Source organism: Protopterus annectens, chromosome 3.part0 (genome assembly GCF_019279795.1).
Source record: "Protopterus annectens isolate FY-2018-M chromosome 3.part0, PAN1.0, whole genome shotgun sequence".
Lineage (NCBI taxonomy): Eukaryota > Metazoa > Chordata > Ceratodontiformes > Protopteridae > Protopterus > Protopterus annectens.
Window position 1 is genome coordinate 1,184,312,021 of NC_056731.1, and position 25,849 is coordinate 1,184,337,869.

General features: G+C 38.3%; 1 protein-coding gene across 1 annotated transcript in view; it reads left to right on the plus strand.

Annotated features, from left to right (window-relative positions):
• LOC122797014 (synaptonemal complex protein 2-like) overlaps positions 1-25,849 on the plus strand; it is a 1,143,152-nt gene that overhangs the window by 940,273 nt on the left and 177,030 nt on the right. Inside the window, exon 20 of the mRNA XM_044065784.1 lies at positions 515-609. Coding sequence (XP_043921719.1) covers positions 515-609 — 95 coding nt within the window. The remainder of the gene's footprint in view (positions 1-514; positions 610-25,849) is intronic.

The window sequence follows — 25,849 nt, forward strand, 5'->3', positions numbered from 1 at the left end:
GTTGAAGGTTGTGCGTCAGGCCTGGCAAGTCGGTACGTAAAAATCTACTTCCAATCATTAGCGGACCGGAGTAACACTGTGGCGACCCCTAACCGGGAAAAGCCGAAAGAAGCAACATCTATCCCTTTTTAGCACAGCTGTCTTCAGCTTTAGGAATTCAAATGTATGTACACCTTTATAAAGTAAGGGGTTCCGGTTTAGCAAACACTTTATGTTGTAATCTTTTTTGTAAACTTAAATTTAGGGAGTTCTTTTAGTTTTTCTTTAGTAGTGTGATGAGTATGAGTACGGACACATCCGTTAGAGTTGTCAATGATGTCATCAATAGGTATGAGGGTCTCGTGAACATGTGTGATGGGATTTTTTTAACTGTTTGTATTTAATTTTCATATCAAATAAATATGTCTAGGACAATCTGTGTATTTTGCAATCATTTGTGTATTTTTTGAAAAATGTCACTTTTTGCTTGCATAGTTTTGCCAGTAGTAATAATTTTCCTTAATTTTTTATTTAGTCTAGACACAAGAAGATGGAGATTCATATGCAGAACTGTATGAAAGATTCCCAGCAGCATGTGACAACATTATTGACAGAACTCCATAATTGCAGGCAAGCAAGTTCTGTGTCATGTATTTGTATAGCCCATGTGAATAAAACAATTGCTTATTTTTTCCTGCAAGAATGACGATGACCAGTGCATGCTTAATATCTCCTTAAAACATTACTTTACAATTTTCTATGTATAAATGAAGCAATTTTAAAGAAATCATTTTTTCTGCATTGATTTGCAGTAAGGAGACATGGGAAAATAGAGTTTAAGTCTTTCAGTGAATGCAGTTCTTATTGACACTAACACATACCTACCCAAATAGCTGTCCATTTTTAGGACAGTTTTTAAGTATAAGGATTGCCTACACTTCTCTCAAACAGCAAAATTTTCAACTGTTTGCTGTTTGAGACCATTTTTCCTGCACATTGTATTTTCTATTGCTTTTGTATTTTATAGCGTAGGCTAGATTCAGATTTGCTGAATCTAGACTTCTTGGCATTATCTGAAGACTAAAACCGAGCCATCTTGTAGTAAGAGGGCCCCCCTACACCATTTTGACAGAAGAATGTAAGCAAAGTCCCATCCGAGTTGGGATTTGTTGGAATAAGACTCAGAGCATTTCCATTGGCCAACTTGTTTGAAAATTACTTAATTAAGCTGTACATCATACAATGGGGTTCGTATTACCTGTTATAGAAGCAAAGGGGTAGAAAGCCATTTTTCCCAAGATAGCTGTTTGTGAATCATTCTAGGCTTCCCTGTTTCTCTGTGTGCTACACAGTTGGGCACTGATGCCCAAAGAGCAACTCAGCTGCTCATTTTTTTGGCATTGATGCAGGGCCCTACTCCAAAACCTCCATAGTTTAGTTCATTCTACAAGTCCCACAGCAGAACCAGTTCTATCCGGCCCTCTCCCCACTATTTACTACAGGATAAACCTGACATAATGGATGGACGGTTTCTCACCATTTCTCCAGCCAGCCTGATGGACAGTGGGTATCCTGAGGTAATGTAGCAACTGCGTCATTTATACTGACAACCCATTATTTCTATAACATACAAATACAAAATGTGAGAGATGTATCTACACAATAAAGGTGGAATCAATGCACATGCTCACTCACAAAATAGCAAATCCGATACCAAATGGGTTGTCAGCACACAGACTTCACATCTTCCACAAACCAACAACAAAACACATAAACCCACATTTGCAGAGATATTCGCTAGAAGCATACCAAAAGAACAGAAACCTCCCAAACACAAACCATTCATACACAATGCAGTCCCGACAGCATCCACTTCACATACACACACACACATCAGTGTGTCACACAACAAGCCTGTAAGGCAAAATTCCTCAAAACCGGATGTCTTAGTAACAGGAGACTCCATTGTGAGACACCTCATGGTCAGCTGCTTGTCAGGTGCTAGAATCCACCAAATCAAGCGTGCACTCAATTCTCATAACAAGTACTGTTATGACTCTGCTACAGTCCATGTTGGTGTGAATGACTTGAGACTTACCTCACTGGACTATATGAAGAGACATGACTGAGCTTGTTGATTGTGTCCCAGGCAGTTATGTCCCTAGCACTAAGCAGCATTCTACCTTCACCCAGGATGATGCCTCACAACAAAAAAAAAAAAAAAAGATTGACTTTAAGAATTGGCTTAGCTTCTGGTGTCAATCCAGGGGGATCCAGCATCTGTCAGCCTGTGACAACATGGTCATAAGACCATTCTGCTTTGCCAGGGATGGTCTTCTCCTGTCACATCTTGGCTAAGGTACTTGTCTCCCCCATAGTGCCTTTTTTAGGCAATGTCATACCAACAAAATTCCCCGATGTAAAAACTTCTTCTAGTGCAACTTGGACAGTTGGATGGGGAACTGTAAATTCACCCCGGGGTTTCACCTGTGTCACTTTTGGATATGGGCATACAGTGCTGATCATACATTTGTGCGCTAATATAGGCTATTTCTATTGGTCTATGAGCAAGGTTAAAACATGCCTAGGCTTGTAAAGGCCCTAGGGCCAATAACCTAGTAACCTCCTATGATGCTACAGCTTCAACTGTTAAGTCTTTATTTGTGTACAGATTTATTAATCTGGTACCCACCATGCAAAAGTAACTGAATTTTTATTCCAAAACCTAAGTTAATGGTTTTACATTTCAAATATCTCATATGCCTTAAATAAAGAAATGTATGGAAAAAGTATATACCTCAAGGAAACTTTGCTATGGGGCATAACCATAAATCCTCTAGTATTTATTTTGTGTGTGTGTGTGTATATATATATATATATATATATATATTTTTTTTTTAAAGGGGAAGTCTCGCTGCAAGTTTGATTAAAAAGGGTAATGGAAATAGCTTCTCACAACAAATAGCTCCTACTATATGTACTGTGTGCTGTTACAAAATACTTGAATGCTTCATTTTCTCAAGTTAGTGAACACACATTTGGTTGCAATTAAGACCTGCAAGGAGGTAAATTAAAGATACTACAGATTACTCTACAAAGAGTGTTTGCGTTTCTAGGACTAGTGCTTACCTTATGCCCACTGACTTCCATGATGGACTTCATATCTTTTTGACTTTAATTAGCATGTTGAGAATGATGAGGGAGAATCCTGTGAAATACCAGAACGCACAGGCAGAAGCCGCAAAAATCTGAGCACCTTTTCCCTAGGAATGTTAATATCCACAAAGCACTGAGTAACCTTACTGTTAGAAAGTATTTACAGGTCTGGATATGTCCAATATCTATCACAGAGAGATGCATAGTAGAAACAACCTCCTTAGTTAATGTGCTTTATCATTTATAAAGGCGACATCGTAGGGAAGTGAAATGTTCCAATGTATGTCAGCCATAATTCTGGTAACAACTGTGGCACTCCTTGGTAGCACCGCTTTACCTATAGGTAGGTAGGAAGCACAATGAAGTTGCACTATCTTTAACTCATTTCCTGATTTAGAGAGAATTTGTCTGAATGAATCAAAGTCACATATATTTTAGTTTAAAATGGAGACAGTGGTAGGAAATCTAAGCATTTGATTTGGCCTTGCACTTCCTATATGTCAGTGACTTCAGCTCAGTGTCCACCTGTACTTTCTAATTTGTCTGCTCAAATAGCACTGTCTTACTCGCAATGTTTTACATTCTTTTTGCAGTGTTTTAAATGTATTTGTGCCTCTGCCAAGGTTATAGCTATAAATGGTCTGTGGACGAGCCACTTTTAAGTTATTTCTGTTTGTAATCAGGCCAGTCATGTCATCACAAAGCAGACTTCCACCAAAGTTCATAAGTTTAGCTAGATTATTATTTTAATAGGAACATTATTGTCCATTACAGATAAAAACACAGCAACTTACTCTGTGAATCCTTTCAGAAGATGAGTGCAAATCCACCTTCATATTTGCAGCTGTTTGGGAATTGCGTGCACCATTACAGAGATGAAAGATAGGAGCAGACAGAGTACTCATAAGTGAAACATTACTTTATGACTTGTACTACAAAAACACTTTCCACTTAGCATATTGCATGCTGGGTTAGTCAGTGAACCAGTTTAGCTCAGGTGAAGTTTTAGTAATAATAATAATGCCAATCTTACTATGGGATTATTTGAATTAGACTGTTTGTATTGTAATTTCTTTAATGGGTATGTTATTAAATATTTTCTTTTTATAGATGATTTGATTTTTATTTGAAAGGGGGGTTTTGATATGGTGGAACAGTTTATTAGTTCTTTACAAACCAATAGGTTTGGCTTCTTATTTGATGGATTACAGTATGGCAGACAAATGCATTTTTTAGATATTACTTTATGTATTAATGAACATAATTCTCTACTTACTACTGTCCATAGGAAATTTGAGGATGGTGGACAGTTCTTGGATGGTAGGAGTTGCCACACTCCTCATACACTTAATGCTTTTCCTTATGGGGAATGTGTACGTTTAAGTAGATTGTGTAATAATATTGATGATTTTTATGTGGAAGTTAATAGCATGATCTCTGTGCTTTGTGCTAGAGGTTATGAATGTGATAAGGTTGAAAATGCTGTTGTAAAATTTTTCTAGGCCTTCAGCATGATAACTTGGTAAGAGATGTTGATAGAAGAACTAATACTTGTACTAATAGATTTATCCCCCAGAATTTGGAGAATATATTTTTTGTTATTACTTATAGTGTCTTTAGTGACACTTGTGTCTCTTGTTAAACACTATTGGAAGTTTTTATTTAAATTTTGAGATTTGGTTGGTGTTTTGAATCCTACACTTAAAGTGCCTTATAGAAGGGGTAGAAACCTCCTGGGATATATTAATACATAATTATTTTACACTACCGTCTGTTGAGTTAAGTAATTATCTTAGTGTACCCGGAACATATAGTTGTGGGCATTGTAATATTTGTGGGTACATAGGAGATTTGATTATATTAATAATGTAATTTTTACACCTGTAGAGAGCTATAACTGTGATACAAAGGGAGTCATCTATGCCTTAAAGTGTCCTTGTGATTTAGTGTATATATAGGGAAGACGAAAAGAAAATTTAAGACTAGGCTTCAAGAGCATGTTAGAAGTATTAAACATAAAAATGTAGATAGTCCAATAGCTGATCATTTTATGCATTTCCATTGTTCTGATCCTATAGTACTGAAAGCCAATAGTTTTGAGAAAGTGTCTGTGGGCTTTTGTTCTGACTATGTTTTTAAATGGAAATTGCTATATAAGGAAGCTATCTTCATTTTAAAATGTAGTACTTTACATCCTTTAAGTCTTAATCTCGAGTGTAATTGGACAGTACTTATTTAATTTAGATATTGTAATGTTGTTAGTCTGTGCTTAATTAAGTTGATTATTTTATGGGTTGTGTTTTAATTCTGTTTGTGCTCCATTGAAGGCTGTGTTTCAGCGGAGGCGCCAGAGTGTTTATTAAACTGTGCTTTTTTGGTTTGTACTCGCCTTAAGTCATTTTTTGGATTTTGCTCATTGTGGTTTTGGAGTTTTAGCAATACTCTAGGCAAAGTATTAAAACGTCTGATGGCAGGATGTCTGTACCCATATGCATTTTTTTTTTTACTAGCAGCCCTGCCCTGGAAGGTCCATCTTATAATGTCTTCCAGATGTTAAAATCCTGCTCCATAAATTCCACTGTGAAACTCCCATCCAGTTGTGCCATGCTTAACATTCCTCCAGTTCAATTTACCATCCACCCTTTAGACCTATAATTTCTGGCAGTAGGTCTAAGACTTTCCCTTTTGGGAAAGTGGTGGATACTTGGTTGAAACGTATATATGAATGTTGAACATATAGTTTAGGATTTGTGGGATTTTTTGGGTAGGCTAACCCCCTCCTTATGGCAGCCTAACTTAACACTGGTCACATTAGATGTTGTAGATCTATTTACCTGCAACCCACGTGAGGACGGGATGGAGAGATTTATTAACAGCTTACGTAGGTACACCGATTTAGAATGGGATAGGGTGACTTTAATAAGTGAATTTATGAGTTTAGTTTTGGATTACAATTTTATATTCTTTGAAGGTGAATTTTATAGGCAGAGCAAGGGTGTAGCTATGGGGGCAAGTGCCCCAGTATCTGCTAATTTAGTTTTATTAGATTGGGGAAATGAAGTAATTTTTAAGAGCGAATATTATAAACAGGTCAAGTGCTATGTCCATTTTTTGGATGATGTATTTATGCTATGGGAAGGGGATATTAATGATATACAAAATTTTGTTCAATATCTTAATATATCCACTACATATTTAAAATGTACTCATCAGTTTAGTTCAGAGGGCATAGCATATTTAGATACTTATATTTCCACTACTAATAGTGGGTTCAAATCCAAGATATATAGGAAGAGTACATTTAGTAATTCCTATTTGGAATACAATAGCTGTCATCCCCTCAAGTTAAAAAATAACATAGTCAAGGGGCATCGGATCATCGAGAGATGCTGCAAGAGCTGAAGTTTATTGGTTCTATGTTTAGGGAAAGAGGATATCCAGCATATGTGGTGGATGACGCTATTGGTTATGTTAGTCGTCAGTGGGGTATTAAGTATAAACCATTATTAGGTGCTTACAATAGGATTGATGACTCTGCCAGAACTAATAAAGATGGTCTAGATTATAACAGAGCTTGTATACTACCTTATAATTGTCACACTGAACAGGTTAAAAAGATCATTAGAAACAACTGGAATATTTTAAAGTGTGATGAGAGATTGTTTTCTATAATTGGAAATGAGCCTAGATTTGTACATAGTGTAGGTAATAATTTAAAAAAGAGGTTTGAAAAGAATGGTTCCTTTACAAAGGGATGAAAGAATGGCACAAGAAAATGTGGACACTGTAATCAGTGTGGAGCAATATTAGAAGACGTGGCAGCTGAGGTAGGTAATATTATTAAAACTGTTATACATTTTAGCTATGGCAACTGTCAAACGAAAAATGTTATTTATTTTGCGTTGTGTACCTCATGTCCCAGTTTCTATGTGGGACAAGACTGGGAGACATTTAAAAGACAGAATTTATGACCACTTATATGCAATTAGGAGAAAGGATGAAAATAATGCCTTGTACAGGCATATTAGGGACAACAAAAGCTGCACTACATTTAAATTTGCTTTATTAGAAGTAGTTAATATATCAAGTAGAGGTGGTAACATTAAGGCAGTCTAGGGTGACAAGGAGGTTAGGTGGCAGATTTTATTGAATGCCACCACACCTCCTGGTATTAATGAATATATTTCAATAAAAACAGTGTTGCAAGCTAGGACATGATGTATTAGTAACATACAAAAGTTCAACTTTTTGATATGTATTTGTAGTTTTAAAATAGTATAGGTGTGGATTGTGTATATCTTAACATTTTAGGCAATGAACAGTTGTGCCATTGTAATTGATTTTATGAATGTATTTTGTAGTACATTGTTTACATAGCATATTGGTTGGATGAATGTTAGGAAGTACTTGTATTTTGAAATTTTGAAGTCTCATGATCTTTTAATTATTCTTGACGATGTGTGTGGTGATTGGTGGGTTAATCTATTTAAACAAGGTTTGGCGAACAGACTGGGTTCTGATGAAGTCTAAGTTATTATTTGAAAGCGCTTAACCTGGAGTAATTTTAATAAAATATCAGTGTTTTGTATTAGTTGTTGTTTCACCTATCTTTACAGTGATTTTCATGGTGGACTCGTATTTTATATACTGTGGATTAGTTGGTTTAGAGTTCTGTGTGTGGTTTTTAATGTCTTCCAGATGTTAAAATCCTGCTCCATAAATTCCACTGTGAAACTCCCATCCAGTTGTGCCATCCTTAACATTCCTCCAATTCACACTGTCAGTTTCACTTTCTACCATTGCGCGCGCATGTGTGTGCGTGTGTATATATGTATAGATACATAATATTTGTATTTATATATATATATATATATATATATATATATATATATATATATATAAATGTGTCCTATTCAGATCAACTCAACAGATAGTCGAACTTCATATGGTCAAGACCATATGATCGACTTTCTGAAATATCTAAGCGTTTGAGTGGGGAACAGGGAATTTATCCTTTTCCTCCACTGTAGTGTTATCTCGGACGTGGTATATATATAATATGCAGAGGGTGTGGGGGATGCAGGGGGACATGCCCATAGACTTTTGTTGTTTTCCATCATCTGACTTTTTGGAAAGTTAATCATATGGACTCAACCATATGAAGTTCGACTTTCTCTTGAGATTGTCTTCTGAATAGGATCCATATAAATAAAAAAATATATATATATATATATATATATATCTACTTTGAAATATTGCAGTCCATATCATTGAGTGTCAGTTTGCCTAATGAAAACTTTCCTTAGGTAAGTAAACACTTGCCCTAACTTACACAAGACCTGAACCGAAGTAAAACCCACCTAGGTGGGGGGCTGCACCCCTCCCCCCGATTATATACCAGCTCCGGAATTGCACTCCAGTGCAGGAAAGGGCATATTGGGCAAGTGTTTACTTACCCTAGGAAAACTTTGTCATTAATATTTTTAAGTTTTCATGATTTGTGTCTTGTGTAAATGCCATTCGATTATATGGGCTGCAATGTTTCAAAGTAGACCCATATATATATATATATATATATATATATATATATATATATACGTATACACACACACACACACACACACACACACACACTGGATATAAAAAGTGTTTTTGTGATATAAAAAATGAGACTGCAATAAATCCTTTCAAAACTTTTCCCACCTTTAATGTGACCTATAACCTATACAATTCAGTTGAAAAACAAATCTGTTAGGGGAAAAATATAAAAAATAAAAAACATATAATAAACTGGTTGCATAAGTGTGCCCACTCTTAAACCAATACTTTGTTGATGCACCTTTTGATTTAATTATATCATTCAGTCTTCTTGGGTACACACCTGCCCATCAGTTAAAGACTCTGATTAACCCCAAATGAAGTTCAGCTGTCCTAGTAGGATTTTCCTGACATTTACTCAGTAGCCTGCTACAGCAAAACCCATGGTTCGCAGAGAGCTTACAAAGCATCAAAGGGATCTCATTGTTGAAAGCTATCAGTCAGGAGAAGGGTAAAAAACAATTTCCACAGCACTGGATATACTATGGAACACAGTGAAGACAGTCATAAAAAAGTGGAGAAAATATGGGACAACAGTGACGTTGCAAAGAAATGGACGTCCCTCCAAAATTGATGAAAAGACAAGACAAAAGCTGGTCAGGGAGGACTGCCAAGAGACTACAGCAGCACTGAAGGAGCTGCAGGAATTTCTGGCAAGTACTGGTTGTGTATTACATGTGACAACAATCTCCCACATTCTCCATATGTCTGGCCTATGGGGTAGGGTTGCAAGACGGAAGCCTTTTCTTACCCAGAAAAACATTCAGGCCTAGCTAAAATTTTCAAACCAATACATCAAGTCTCCCAAAAGCATGTGGGAAAACGTGTTATGGTCTGATGAGACCAAGATTGAACTTTTTGGCCACAATTCCAAAAGGTACGTTTGGGGCAAAAACAACTCTTTGCATCATCAAAAGCGCACCATCCCCACGGAGGAGCATGAGGGTGACAATATCATGGTTTTGGGTTGCTTTTCTTCAGCTGGAACTGGGGCTTTAGTCAAGGTGGAGGCAATTTTGAACAGTTCAAAATACCAGCCACTTTTTGCCCCAAACCTTCAGGCATCTGCTAGAAAGCTGAAAAGGAATGTCAACACAACAGTTGCCCCAAGCATATATCCAGATCAACAAAAGAATGGCTTCACCATAAGAAAATTAAAGTTTTGGAATGGCCCAGCCAGAGCCCAGACCTAAATCCAATAGAAAATCTGTGGGGTGACCTGAAGAGGGCTGTGCACAAGATGCCCTTGAAATCTAACAGATTTGTAACGCTTTTGCAAGGAAGTGGGCAAATATTGCCAAGTCAGGATGTGCCATTCTGACAGACTCCTACCCAAAAAGACTGAATGTTGTAATTAAATCAAAAGGTGCTTCAACAAAGTATTAGTTTATGGGTGTGCCCACTTATGCAATTAGCTTATTGTACGTTTTTTTTTTTTTTTCAATTGAATTGTACAGGTTATAGGTCACATTAAAATTGGGAAAAGTTTTGAAATTATTTATTGTGGTCTCTTTTTTTATATCACAAACACCTGGCATTTTAGCAGAGGTGTGTACACTTTTTATATCCACTACACATATATAAACTGCGGTGGTGGTGCTGCGGTAGCGTTGTCACCTCACAGTAAGACGTTATCCTGTTCGATTCTCCGCTAAAGCGTCTTCTATGTGGAGACATGCATGATTGGGCGTACCTTCGCTGAAGGTTGTGCATCAGGGCTGGCAACTCAGCACGTAAAAATCTACTGCCAATCATTAGCGGACCGGAGTTCTGCTGTGGCGACCCCTAACTGGGAAAAGCTGAAAGACACAACAACATATATATATATATATATATATATATATATATATATGTGTGTGTGTGTGTGTGTGTGTGTGTGTGTATATATATATATATATATATATATATATATATATATATGTCTCTACACACACACACACATATATATATATATATATATATATCTCTACACACACACACATATATATATATATATATATATATACACACACACACACACACACACATATATATATATATATGTATTTTATCAGGTAGACCATACATACACACACAGACTCAAGCACGTGTATAGATGGATATATATATATATATATATATATATATATATATATATATATATATATATATACACACACACACACACACACACACACACACACACACACACACACACGTGTGTGTGTATTATATATATGTATATATATATTTATATATATATATATATTTATTTATTTATTTATATATTTATAGAGATCTATATATTTATTTATTTATATATTTATAGAGATCTATACATGTTTGTGTGTATATCTGTATGTGTATGTAAGTCTGCCTTTAATGTTTTAAATCATTTCTCTCCACTAATTACAAATAGAAAAAGAATACAATTTCCCTTGCATTCTAACACAGATTCCCAGTAAAAAGAATATGGACTTGGAGGTGGTATGTGTATTTTTTTCAGTAAATTTTCCATAAGGTGAAGAGTCTGTATTTGCAGAAAGCATTTCTTCAGGTTTACCTCCAGAAGTGCTATAATTTTCTGTGACCTTAGCCAAAAATAAAAGATGTATTACAGTGGGAGCAAAATTAAATTCATATTTCACAGCAAAAGTGTTGTAATTTTTTTTCAACTGGATATGCCACCACTTGCAGTTGCCCCCTTGCTTTAAGAGGTTTAAAAGATAATTTCTTGATAATTTGCAACCTGTCTGACAGCCTCCTGCTTCTAAAAAGATGATACGTTTTACAAAGTACCTCATACTCTCAAATGTGTTTTCTAATCATAAAGCAGCCCCTACAGTTCTGTCCTTATCTAAAACTCCTGCTGCTGAATAAATTGTAAATGCTAACCTCCATTCCTTCTGACAATGATATAAAAGGATTTGATAGATTTGGAAAAAATGTTTAATTCTTCTGCTACTTTTAAGTTTCAGAATTTTAAACTGTCCGGCTCACTTGTTCAAATATTACTGGCTTCCTTGAGAATATGAGAAATGTATCTGTTAAATTTCCTTCAGAGCTTAAATATTTTTGAATTCCTTAATTGTTTCTGCTCCTCCTGAAACCAAACCCTGATTAAAGTGCTCCTGTTTTTCTACCGATGCTGTCTACAGGGCTGGTTCTACTGGGTCCATTATGAGAAAATTTGCTTTGTTACTTTCTCAAAACTTACCAGAAGATGGTAAAATGGAGAGTTTAAATTCTCCACAAAGCAAGAATGTTCTCTTGGGCCCTTCCTGCTGCTGATGTCCTTAAATCTTTTTGATATAAGAGGAAAGTGGATTCAAAGAGTGATCCCAACCCTCTTTTTCCAAATTCAGAAAATCTCTCTTTCCAACCCTGGATCCCTTCACAAAAAAGTAATTTAAGAAGCATGATGTTAACAAACAAGATGCTAAAAGGCAATAGCAAGGAGGATCTAAAAAGGGGGAAAGCCTCCAAGAACCAAGGGTAGTCCAAAAAGTCAGAATGACTACTTGCCTTTTTGGGTTCCCCTCCTTGTAATCTATACATCAGCCAAGGACTTCATCTTCCCATTGCTGTCATATTACTTTGGATAACTAGGTTCAGAGAATCATCCAACAAAAGTACATATGGCAAACAGAGTGGATTCCTCCTCCTCCTGTAAATGAAACAACATTGTTTCCTCCAGTTTTGGATCCATGTTGTTCTGTCATAGAATTAATGCCCTCAGATCAGTTTGGCAAAGGCTTTTATTCAAGGATCTTTCTAGAGCATAAGAAAGTGGATACTTGGAAGCCAGTTCTAGACTTTCTTTTCTCGATCTCTATATCAAAGACAGAGTATGCAAAATGCTGTCCCTCCAAGCCTTAGTACCTCTCACCCCCCCCCCCCCCCCAGTCAGTTTCCTGGAACTTTACCTTTAAAAGATGCTTACCATCAAATTCATATTGGCAAGGAGTGCAGATGTTTAAGATTATCTCTGTCTGGTTTACATTATCAGCCTTCTGTCTTGCTCTTTCAGCTATTTAACTGCATCAAGGATATTTACAAAGTGTCTGGCTCCATGAATTGCTTACTTCAGACTTCAAGGAATGCACACATTTCCATATTGGATGATTATCTTATACTTGCAGGCTTTTTTGATTGAAATTCTCTGAAGTGTGTCATACTTTTCCATCTGGGGTTTCAGCTGATCACACAGAAATCTTATCTTATACCATCTCACAGAATAGTTTCTCCTGGGATATCTTCTGGATACTTCCTTAGGAAGGACTTTTCTTCCTCAGGACTAAGTAGAACTGTGCAGAGAAAAATGTCTGACCTTTTATACTAGTCCCAGACATCTGCCAAGAAATTGCTGAGGATTCTGGGTTTCATGGCTTCTATTTTTATCATGATTCTATTTGCAGACTTCACATGAGAATAATTCAGTGGTACCCTGGATCAGTTTCGTCTGCACATCATCACCCCCTTGGTCTTTTCAGATCCCAGTGCTGAGATTTGTAAAGAAGGAAGTTATTGTGGTGAATGAATCAGCTTTTTTTCAGTCATGGTCTCTGCTTTTCCTGTCTGACTGCATCTCATTCTGCCATAACAGATGCCTCAGACTTTGCTTGAGGGGCTGTATGCACTGGGGTGAAAGTGCATGATCTGTGGAACAAGCAAAACAGACAAAAGTTTCAGACGCATTGGCTCTAAAGGCCTTAATACTTTCTGGTCTCTGGGACCTGTGCAGGTTATTTTTGACAACATCACAGTGGTGTGGTCTTTAAACAAGGGGGTGCCAGATCATATCCCCTTTGCAAATTTGCTGTAATAGCCTGGGAGGTAGCAATTCAGCTCATTTTGCCTCTTCATGTTTCTTCTAGAGCAGACTATTATTGCAGGCAAGCTGAACAGGACCAGGATAGACCCTCTTGTATGGAAATTACATCTGTGGCCTTCAAGGAATTGATTGAACTGCAGGAAACACCTTAATATCTGTTTGCCTACTTTCAAAACAAACTATTAAATTCTACTCCAAGATTCCTTGCAAACAGGCCTGGAAGACAGTTTTTTTCTCATTCCAGTTAGTGGGAATGTTCCTCTGTGTCTTTACACCCATTCCACCTATATTCAGGGTTGTTCTAAAGATCCTGAAGGACTCTTCCAAAACATAGTGGTAGTCACTCTTTTGGCCCAGGCCACAGTGCCTCTCCCTTTTTTGAAAATAGCCAGGAACAATTATCACATGCTTTCCCAAAGACAAGGTTTACTCTCACAAGACAGGTTGTTTGATACATTCTAACTGGAAATTGCTTTGACTGGATGATAGAATTTTTAGACCTTTCAGGCACCTTTTTTTCCTGAGGACATGCAACTGATACAAAATGAGGCAAAAAAACTTGCTATTAGGAAATTGTATATTTCCAGTGGAAAATATTTTCTAGCTGGTTCCAAAATGAGAACCAGGACCCTTTCAAGACCAGTATACCTCTGGTTCTAGAATTTTTGTGCAAGTTGTTATCCTCTGGCCTTTCTAAGTCTTCTATCAAGATTCATCTTTTGACCATTTCTTCTGGTCTGCCCTTAGATCCCCCATCTTCTTGTCTTCAAGTCAAGCAGTTTTTGAAAGGGGTTTTATATATTCTTCCACCTAGAAAAAAGGTGGCTCTTCCTTTGGATCTTAATTTTGTGCTTGAAAACTTGTACTTCTGTTTGAACCATCTCATCCAGCTGACTTCAGGTCCTTAACATAGAAGACTGTATTATTCATTGCTCTGACTTCTGGAAGAAGGGTGTCCAAGTTCAAGATATTATAGTGACTCAGCCCTGCATCATTTTCAATAAGAGTAAGGTCTCTTTGAGAACAAATCCTTCTTTTATGCCTAATGTGATCTCGGAATTTACCTTGAGCCAGTCTATATTAATCTCCATGCATACTTTCCAAAACCTAAAAGTAAGGGAGAAAGAATCTTACACACTGTGGATATCCATTGGCAGCTCAATACTACTTGGACTGAAGTGAATTCTTCAGGAAGGCATATTAGCTGTTTGTTTCATATGACGGGAAGTAGACAGGACAAACCAGTGTCAAGGCAAACAGTTTCTAGATTGTTGTCACATGCTGTTTCTTCCTGCTGTTCTCAGCATACTAAGTCACTTCCAGGAAGGATCAAGGTTCACTGTACCTGGGCTGTGGCTTCTTCTGTGACTTTTTGGAATTGTGGACTTTGACACTATTCTAGAGGCTACAACTTTAGTCCTCTGTTCATATTTTTTTTATTTTTTTGCAAAGCATCACAAATTGGGTTAATTTTTAAGTCCAGAACAAACTTTGCTGGGACCATTACCAAAGGGCTTCTTAATTCTTAAATCCCTTCCTGTCCTCCCTATACAAGTCTAAGCGATGGTAATCTATGCAGATAGCTTAGGCTTACTACTACAGTATTCTAATGCTGAACATAGCACAGATCTGTAACTAAGCTTACAATAGTAATAGATGTTCTCATAAATCACTGTTATGGTCGCTTTCCCATCCCTCCCTTCCCCTGATTTTGTTTTTGCTATATTGCCAGGGTGTGGAGATGTTAACATAGATGTATATAAATATAGATGATGTAGATATATATAATTTACTCTCATATATATAGATACATATGTTATATATATATTTATCTGTTTCCTTTTCCTAGTATTTTTTCTTTTCATGGCTGTAGTCTTCCTTGTGGTAGGAAAACTCTGAAACTTCTGGCACCCTAACCATTGCTTTTATATATCTCTCCTCAACTCCTATGTGGTTAGGGTGCATGGAAGATGCCCTGAAGCTTTGAAAGCTGACCAGAGGTCATATCTTAGTTAGGATATAACCAAATAGCTTAGGCTATTACAATAGCAGTCTGTTAGAATATCTACTATTGGTGTATGTTGACTCACACAACTGTGTTTTGTCTTTAATATTTGAGGGACTAGAGAGAGAGCTGCATAGGAGTGAGTGCTGATGGTGGTAACTTACATTGCCAACATCTGTTGATATAATTTATAGCAGCACCCAAAAAAGGTTGCGTACATGTACTGGACATCTGCAACAAAGTTTCTTGTTATACACTATCGCAAGAAATTCCTTTTCTTGCGAAATTAAAAAAAAATGTTGCATTGAAGAACTGCTGTGATGGATTGCATATATTTATGTATATTTGCATCTGAAGTACATGTAAAGCCCTCATCTATATGAGCCATAAATAAAATCCTGCTGAAAGGAAGCTTGCATTTCATTTAGTACAATGGTTAAGTTGTGATGGATTTTCTGAATAAAATATATGACTTGCTAAGGCCAGGCAGTAATATGAGGTTTGCTGAGATTCTGATACACACTGCAGCATGAAGCAGTAGCAAGATTACTTGTGAACAGTTATTAGAATGGCAGTCTTTTTAAGATACTTACATTATGGACATACCCACAAGAAAGCATTTTGTAGAAATGGCTTTGAACAAAACGGATGCACAGTGTCAAGCTGATGTCAGTGGTACAACACTTCTTTCAAAATGTGATGACGAGTTTTAATTTATTTTAAATTATCAAATTTCTGAACAAATGTGTGGATTGCAGCATTAGAATGCATGTATGGTAATATAGCCAGAAAGGTGTTCAGAAAGATTTTCACTGTAGGATGTGAAGACTGGTAGAGATGGGTGAAGGCTGCCAGCCTAGCCAGATAGAATTTTGCAGATAATTCTGTCATTTGTAAATATGAATGTTGAAGTACAAGCTTGTTTTCTTAAATGAAAGGATATGCTGTGAAATGTTGAACTTAAAACAATGTAGCAAGGTTGCCCTGTGCTGTAAGGAAAGCTAAGTCCAGCATTTCTTGTCTGTCCTTTGAAATTAAAAGTACTTCATGCCTGTCCTTTGAAGTTAAAGATTCAGAGTCATTCCGTCTGGGCTAGCACATTCTTTCTGTTGTTTTAACCAAGAGTTAGATTGCTGGATTTAAACATGCAAATGTATTTTTATTGCTCTGGTTTCTGCCTAGGTGTAAAAGAATGTAAATACAGTTTCTGTTTGGCCTGGGAACCCAGGGAAGTGTAAGAATGATGTAATGTTTATCAGAACTGCAATTTAAATTTAAACAGAGAGAACAAGAAGGCATTAAGCATTTTTGTCTCGGCTATCCAACTCATCACCACTGTTTGCTCTCAATGTAAGTTATCTTAGATTTGTGTTTTCTTTTAGAAGTAGCTAGAAACTAGAAAGATTAGACTGTGTTTTTCTGTGATGTCAGAACTGTACTACTGAATTATTTTAAGTATTTCTCTGTGATCTCTGAACTCTTGACTAGCCCTGTGTAGTAAGAAGTCTTGTGTTGTGTTTTTATTTATTATTAAATAGTTTAAACCCTTTCAACTGTGGTTGTTTTTGTAGAGATAATTTAATTTCTTTAGAGTACTTGCATGCCTTTGGTTAAATTGTACAAAGCCACTCTAATAGCTTTAACCCTGGGCTATACTACCAATTGGATAATAATATTGCACAGTAATAATTGGACATCCTTTTAAGGGCCTTTGAGTAGCTGATAAATATTAGTGGGTGGTGGCAGCTGGTACTACTGTATAGTCTGGGAGAAAGGGGCATAGCTGGAGAAACTGTGCCAGCCTTCCCCAGGAATGTCTGTGTGGTTGTGTAAACTCTTATCTCAAAGTACATGTGTGTGTGTGTGTCAGCTACTTGGGCAGGGACATGAAGCACTGGTTGGACAGAAGGTTGCTAGAGGTTTTAGCTTGCCCACTAGGCTGAGATCTGGACCCTATAGCTGTGCCAGTGGGGAGTCTTATTGGGGACCTGGAGAGCAAGGAAGTGACCAGCCCTGGACTGACTGTGATCTCTGTGTGCTCTTAAGGGAAATTGCACTTTACTGTGCGTGTATTTGTTATCCTTTCCTCATATATGCAATGCCATCTCTGGTGTTAGTGGTGAGGATTGAGGCTCCTTGATTGCTGGGCCAGGGCACAAGCCAAAAGAATTGCAGATGAAGGCAGTATCTCTTACATTAATTTTCAGGTAGTCCTTAACTCATTACAGCCTTCTGACACTAAAGGCATTTCTGTAGTTACATTCTACTGGCACATCCAGGTGTCAAATATCACTGGTTCATTAATCATTTTAAAATCATGCTACACAAAAAGTATCAAAAGATTTCATCTTAATGACAGACGCAAATGTGTATACTATTTATTTGTATTGTAATAGTTTTCATATTTCTCTAAATATCTCAACAATTAAGTGTCACTGACAGAGAAGATCAGCCTCATGAGAAAGCTCACAGCTGTAAGAAGAAAATGTTGCTTGAATAGTTATGGATATATCATGAAGGGGATGCCAGCCAATAACCTGCTCACCAGTCTACAAGACATCAAAGGCAGACTGAAGAAGTTGTACTTCCGGAAGTTTGTGAATTGGAGGGGAGGGCAGAAAAGCTGTACTGCCCCAGACAACAGCCTGCAATGAAAGAGGAAGAAGAGCCCACCTTATAAGAAGTGAGGACACCACAAAGGAAAATGAAGGCAAGGAAAGCAGCAGGATTAGATGAGGTCACAGCAGATATAGATTACAAAAAGGAATATTTAGCATGCTTATCATGACCTATAACTCCAGTATAAGACCTACAGTTGAATGAATGTAACTATTATAAAGATTGTGTTAAATAACGTACATACAGTTTTCTGGCATCGCTTTCGATTCTAGATATATGAACATTTCTTTGAACTGTGAGGCAGTAACTTCTATTTTTAAATGCTCAGGTCTTACTCCTTTGAAGTTTGAGTGCAAACTCAAAAGAGTTCCAGTGGAGGAAATGATCTAAAAAAATATGCAGCATTTTATAATTGCCAATAAAGGCAAGGCATTTATTTTGGAATGATTTTACTGTGCACTAAAATAAAAATGTGGCAGTACTTCTAGGCGTTTAATATATTTAGTTATATTGGCATTTTGCATGGATATGAGCACTGCCATTGGTTGATTGGGGCAACATGCATAAAGGAGAGACCATTAAAGACTTCTGTCTGGCAAATGGCTTGATGGTAGCCAACACATGGTTCAGCAAGAAAGTTGCATGATCACATGCAAGAGTGGCCCACATACAACTGTGTTACACTTCCTCCTAGCAAGGAAAAGGGCATTACCAGCTGTTTTTCATTGAGGGTTTTCTGACTGCACTCTTGTGGCAGAAGTGTGCTGTAGAAAACCTGTCTGAGTTGGGGGATACTGGCTGACAGCTTATTGTCTGTTTTCCTGATTGGTCTGTAGGCCTTGCTGTTGTGAAACTTGTTTTTCTGATTCTATATATGCACAGTGTTTGTCCTAAGCTGCTCTCCACATGGCGGCTTTTAGCAGTGCCCTCTATAGATGCAAATGCTTTCAAGTTAAGATTTCCCTTAGAATAACTCTTCTCTGCCACCTTTCCCAGTCCTCCTGCTGTTCTAGGAGCACCTCAGCTTTGTTGGACAGCTGCAGCTCACATGGAGTATAGCACCTATTCTTCGTCTGTGCACAGTCATCCCAGTCCAATCAAATCTACCCAGTGTTCTCCTGGTTAACCCATAGTATAAAAACTAAAACCATGGATAGACACATTCCTCCTGTCTCTGAGACCAGCTTGGTGGATATGGGCATCCAGAGGCAATCTGGCAATTGTCTCATGTATACTGAAAACTATTTAATCCTGAAGCAAACCAGTATCTGAGAGATGTAGTTGCATCATGAAAATTGAGACATAACCCTCACATACTGACAAATCTGATGACAGTTTGTCAGCTCATGCATATAATTTCCCTCATAAATAAGGTCTTGACATATGAACCTACATATGTGGAGCTACTCACAAGTAACTTACCAAAACCTCAGAAGCCTCCCATATGTTGTCTTCAAAAACCACATGAAAACAAAGCCAAGTCAACACCAACTGCTACACACAAAAATACACATCACAGTGTCTCCACAAGCATGCCCTTAAGGTGAAATACCACACATTTAAAAGTCTTATTTATAGGAGACTACATCATGGTTCACACAGATGCCTCCCTCACCAGGTTGGATAAAGAGAGGCTTACATTCAGTAGCCTGTCAAGGGCCAAGATTCACCAGATCATGCAGGCACTTGGGTCACTCAATCACAAGTACCAGTATGACTCATTTAAAGTCCTTGAGGGTACGAATTACTAGAGACATACCTCCCCGAACTATATGAAGCAAGACGTGATGGACCTGTCTGAATACATGTCGCAGGTGGTTATGAACCTCACACTAAGCAAAATTTTACCCTCACCAAGAGTGATACAATACAAAGAGAAAATTATCAACTTAAATAATTGGCTTAGCTACTGGTGTCATTCTAAGGGGATCCAGTATTTGTTTGCCTGAGATGACATGATTAACAGACCATGATGCTTTGGCAGAGATGGTCTGCACCTGTCACTGCCAGGCTTTTGAATACTGGCCAGTGCCTTAGCCACCTCCATAGTGTCTTTCTTAGGCAGCATCAAACCAACAGATCTACCAACATAATAAATTCTTCTAATGCCAAGCTGAAGGTGGTACTGCTCAGTGCTGCACTCCCTGGAAGCTCTCCTCGCCCTGGAGAATGCTGATGTCTGTGCAGTTAGAGACATATTTCAAGGCTGTGGAAAGCACCCTGGCATTGCAAGGCTACAATGCCTATCACACATTCAGACCACCCTCTGAAAAGGAAAAAATGAAAGGAGGTGGTGTTTCCATTTACATAAAAAGCAATCACACCTCAAGATAGGCCAAGGAGGACGACTTGCTTGAGCTACTACATATCCAGCTTGACCATAGGTGAAGTTCCCAGATATATCATCACTAGCTACAGGTCCCCAACCATGAAAATCACTGCACATTATTGCAGTCACTTACCATTCAGCCCAACATACTACTCATGGTACTTTTAACTACTCCTCCATAAACAGGGAAACGTACATGACCACTAACATGCAGGCTCAGAGATTCCTGGACTTTGTCAAAGCAAATGCTCTGGAACAACTGGTCTGCACTCCCACTAGCAACTAAAATATCCTTGACATAGTACTTGTCAGACCTAGGGAGCATTGGATGCTCCTCCCCTCAGCTTAATGTCCTCATTAGTAAGATTGAATCATAAATTAGTCTCCTTTTAAATAAATGCAGTGGTAGAACCCCATTAAACCTTAAATACCTCAAGTATTTTTCCAAGGCAGTTTACCTTCTATTAAGTGATAGCATAGGTAATTTTAAAGCACCCCAACCCCCAAAACACAGAGGCCTATGTAGAAGTATATGTAAATGGACTGTACAACCACTTACTCAACTACATAGAAAGGGCAGTACCTGAACAAACTAAACGCAGATCTAGCCAAAAGAAGTAGTCACCCAGAATGGACCGCTGGCGTAAATAGACTACACACCAGAAGGAAAGAAATGCCTGTCTGGAAGGAGGGTGGACAACAGAGAAAAAAGTCCCTCATTAATCTTGAGAGGTAAATCACTGAATTGGACAAATCTTCAGAAGCTAAATATGAAACTAAAATAGCTTCCCAAGCAAAGGATAGCCTTGAAGCATTTTTCAGTTATGTCCAAAATTCTTAAGGGAAATGCTCAACAATGTGCTGAGTTCACTGTAGATGGTGCTACCTATACTGAGCCAGAAGAAATAGCAAACCTGCTGACCAAACAATTCAGCTCAAATTCCACTGCATCACTTCGGGTCACTCTTCATGAAATACACTCTACCATTCCTTTGCCTGTTATCACAAAATAACAGGTTGTCACTGCACTTTCTAAAGCTGGAAACAGCATCAATGGGCCCTGATGTAATCACTGGGTGCCTGTTAAATAGCTAGAAACATTACCTTGCAGACCCGCTTGGATCTCTGTTTAACCACATTCTCCAGACATTCTTTGTCCCAGTAGAGTGCAGGACATCAGTCATCCCTTGCACAAGGGGTGACCATCAGCAGACCCAGGAAACTACAGACCCACAAGCCTGAATAGCCTCATTTGCAAGGCTGTGGAAAGGATAATTATGGACCTGATTAACAACATGGGAAATCTCCAGACATGGGCCCAGTCCAGTTCAGCTTTGTCACGGGGGAGGTCTTGTGTGCTCAATTAGGTGGACATCTTTGAGTTGGACAACAAAGGCTTGGATGAGGGTAATTCAGAGCATACCCACTACCCTGACCTGGCCAAGGCATATTATAGATAAACTTACAAAATAGGGCATGATCCTCTATATCACCAGATAGGGCACATGTTAGAGTGGGGGAACCCACATTCAGCAAGAGGCCAATCACCAGTGGAGTACTACAGGGCTTAGTGCTGAGCCCTCTCTTGTTTGGGATATATTACTTAGATGTCGAGGCAAATGCAGATGACCTTTGACTGATCAAGTTTGCTGATGACTGTGAGTTGGGGGCAATCATTGACTCCCTAAACGATGTTGATATTCCACAGAAAGGATTGATGCAGACTAATGATTGGTGTCAGAGCCAAAGCCACAAACTAAATGCAAAGAAGTGCATAATAATACCCTTTGGGAAATCAAATACCCCTGCAAATTACAACATTGATAGCAACCCCTAAGAGTGGTCTCAGTGGCAAGAGATCTGGGTACGTGGATAGATAATCTGAACTTTGACCACCATGTGTCCACAGTGGTGAGGAAATTCTTCTGTGTGGCTCAGCTTATAAGTAAGTGCATGGCATCCAGATCTAAAAATGTCATAGTACCATTGCACTCTGCCCTCATCAGACCAAATATCAAATACAGTGCACCCTTTTAGCATGTACTTTGCCAGGCACCTGCAACATTTGGAGCATCCTCAAAAGTTTCTCACCAAAAAACACAGAGTATAACCAAAATGTCACATGCAGACTGATAAAAAGCCCCATCATTGTATTCAGTATCCTACAGATTACTTGGGTGATCTATACTTGACCTACAAAGCAGTCTCTGACCCAGCTCTGAAGAAAATGCATATTCACAAAACTAACTGCACAAGGGTTACCTGCCCTAAGGATCTAAACCTGATCTCTGACATGAATAGATCATGCCGGAGAGACAGATGTGTCCCAGAGAGTGCCCTTTTTCTGGAATAGGCTTTCCTATTAACATGAAGCAGAGCCTTTCCCTGACCAACTTCAAGTGCAGTCTAGACCAGTGGATGGGAAATCACAAATTCACTCCTGAGGTGACACCTATGTCCCTTATAAACAGAGGCAGTCTGTAAATATTGTCAAAACCCTGCTTGCTGACCCTTGTTATCTTTCCCCAGAAATAGAAAATTGGGTAAAATTTGAGTAAAACTGGCTAGACTTGTAAGGGCTTTTGAGCTGTCAGCCTAGTAATATCCTATAAACTTATAGGCTAGGCTCAGTGATTGCAGAGCCATCCCCAATGAAGCAGTCGGCCCACAGCTTAAAGCACTGGTGGCCACAAGCAGTGGTTAGAGAAGACTCTAAGGTCAACAGGGACTAGGTTGAAGACCTGGAAGTTGCTTGGGGAGATCACAAGACTTCAGGGAAGTACACAGGGCTCTAACATCTCTGAAAGAAGAAAAAATAGGTGAAGTTGAAGAATGGCAGATCTCAAAACAGCATGTTTGGGGACTATAGAATAGATGGGCGGCCAAGCCAGGTATGGAAATAAGGTACATAAAGCTGGAGGTGGAATGTAACCAGGAAGTCATCAAAACAAAGACGGAAAGTAGGGGAAAAATAAGTGATAGAAAAGATAGGTCAGGATAAGTAGGAGTATTGGTTGGTAAATAAAGTGGCTTTATCAAGGAGCATGGCATGATAAGGACTTGACCAGCTTCTGGAATGTGACTCAGCAAATGGCATACTATCAGTTTGCTAGGAAAAAACAGAAAGATAAGAAAGGCAGTCATTGGACACCATTAATATGGGATGCCAGAAGCAACTTGCTCACCAGACATCAAAGGCAGAAGGAAGGAGTACATCCAGCAGTTTGTGAATGAAAACAAAACAGAGAACCTGTGCTGCCCCGGACAAAAACCTACAAAGATAAGCCCACCATATAAGAAGTAAGAACAGCACTAAGGAAAATGAAGGCAGAGAGCAGCAGGCTTAGATGAGGCCACTGTAGATATGATCAAGATGTTGAGTGACCTGGTGGAGAAATTATTCCATAGGGTACTCATAGCGGTATAGAGAGAGAGAGAATGATATATCATATCCCAGATGACTTTGAAAATAAGCATTTTAGTGGTATTGTGCAAGAGCAAAGGGAGCATTCACATCTGTGGGCAGTGTAGAGGTATCAGACTCCTGTCACATGCATGAAACTACTGGAGATTGTGATTGATACTTTCCACTACTCTGTGTATTCATTTAAGATTGGAGATTAGCAATATGGATTCAGATCAGGATGCAGCACCATTGACCAGATGTTTGCAGTGAGAGAGTTGAAAGAAGATAGAGATGAGGAAAGAGTAAAAGTGGGCATTCCTAGACTTTTAATAAAGCAAATAACATGGTCCCAAAAAAGTTGATTTTACAGTCCTCAGTGAATCGAAGTCCTAGAACATTTGTGGATTTAGTGCATGCTATATGAAAGGACCCGATGACACAAGTATGAACAGTAAAAAAAAAAAAGTGGCAAGGCAGTCAGTTGCACTATACACAAATGGAGAAATCCAAAGTAAATACCATACCAAAAAGTTTATTTATGCATTAAGCGCTTTCATCCTTGTAATTTTTTTTAATACTTCGTAGTGCGATTACTTTATGATATAACACCACTTATGTACTATTTGTGTTTTATTTTGGATGGAATGCACGGTTTCCTTTTAAGAATTGAAATGTAATGAAAGAACAATAATTGGCATTAATTAATGGTACTATTTAAGATGATTTTTTAGAAATTACACTTTCATTCTGATGAAGTCCTTTGTTATGAAGGCAAAAGCACTTAATGTGTAAATAAACTTTTTGGTTTGGTATTTACTTTTTGATTCCTCCATTTGTGTATAGCACAACTCACTGCCTTGCCACCTTTTTCTGTATTTTGTAGTGTTTGTTTTAGTGGCCTGCCTTTCTTTTTGGTTTACAAGTGTGAACACTGTTCAGGCTCAGAGGAGTTCCTAGTGGGAGTGGGTGTGCATCAGTGTTCAGCTACATAAGCAAACATGTTGGAGGGGGCAGAACAGATCTTCTGTATGCAATCAACGTGGCATTACAAGCAGACCCTGAACCAAAACTTCAGCAAATGATATGGGAATGGAATGCAAAACCAAAGGCACACAAGGTGAAACTTAGCACAGGTAGGAGAGCTGTCATGGCAGCAAATTATAGAAATCAGAAGAAGCTGAAAACAGAGAATGAGATAGAAGAGAAAACAGTGGAGCAGCTTAACAGCTTCAGGTATGTGGGAGGGGGGTGTTTGATGAGAGGGGAAATGTGAATGGGGAGGTCAAAACGAGAATCAGAGGAGACTGTAGCCAAGTCATGCAGTGTATTGAGGTAGTATGTAACAATGGAAAGTAAGGTGTATACAACATTGGTGTGACCAGTACTACTGAAACCTGGGCAATGAAGGCAGAGCAGGGAGGAAGCTAGAAGTGAAGATGGAGGTAAAGTGTCTGTGGCTTGTGGCAGGATGCAGACTGTGGAACAGATGAATAATTGAAGACATCAGAGTAGAAACCCAAGTAGCTCTGATTACATCGAAGCTCAAAGAGAACAGGGTATAGAGAGTTAGGCACATTTGCAGGAAAGCAAAAGACAATTTGGTGAAGAATATTTGGTACAAATAGGAAGAAGGCAAGAAGAAACAAGGGCATCCAGCAAAGGGGATAGATGAATACTATGAGAGAAGACATATGACAGGCATGACTGTCAGAAAGAAGAGTGGCACTAACTCGAGAGAAATGCTGACAGTTGATGGAACACCCTGACCCCTTGTAGAGAAATGGGGTCAGTGATGAAGACAGATGTTGCACGAATTGACAAGGTATTTCAACAATAGCAGTTAAAATGCTATCAAAAGACACCCTTGATGTGACCATTTCCAGTACTTAGTTGTATGGAAAACACTCTACTGTGATCTTTAAGTGTGGGGAAAAATGTTTACAT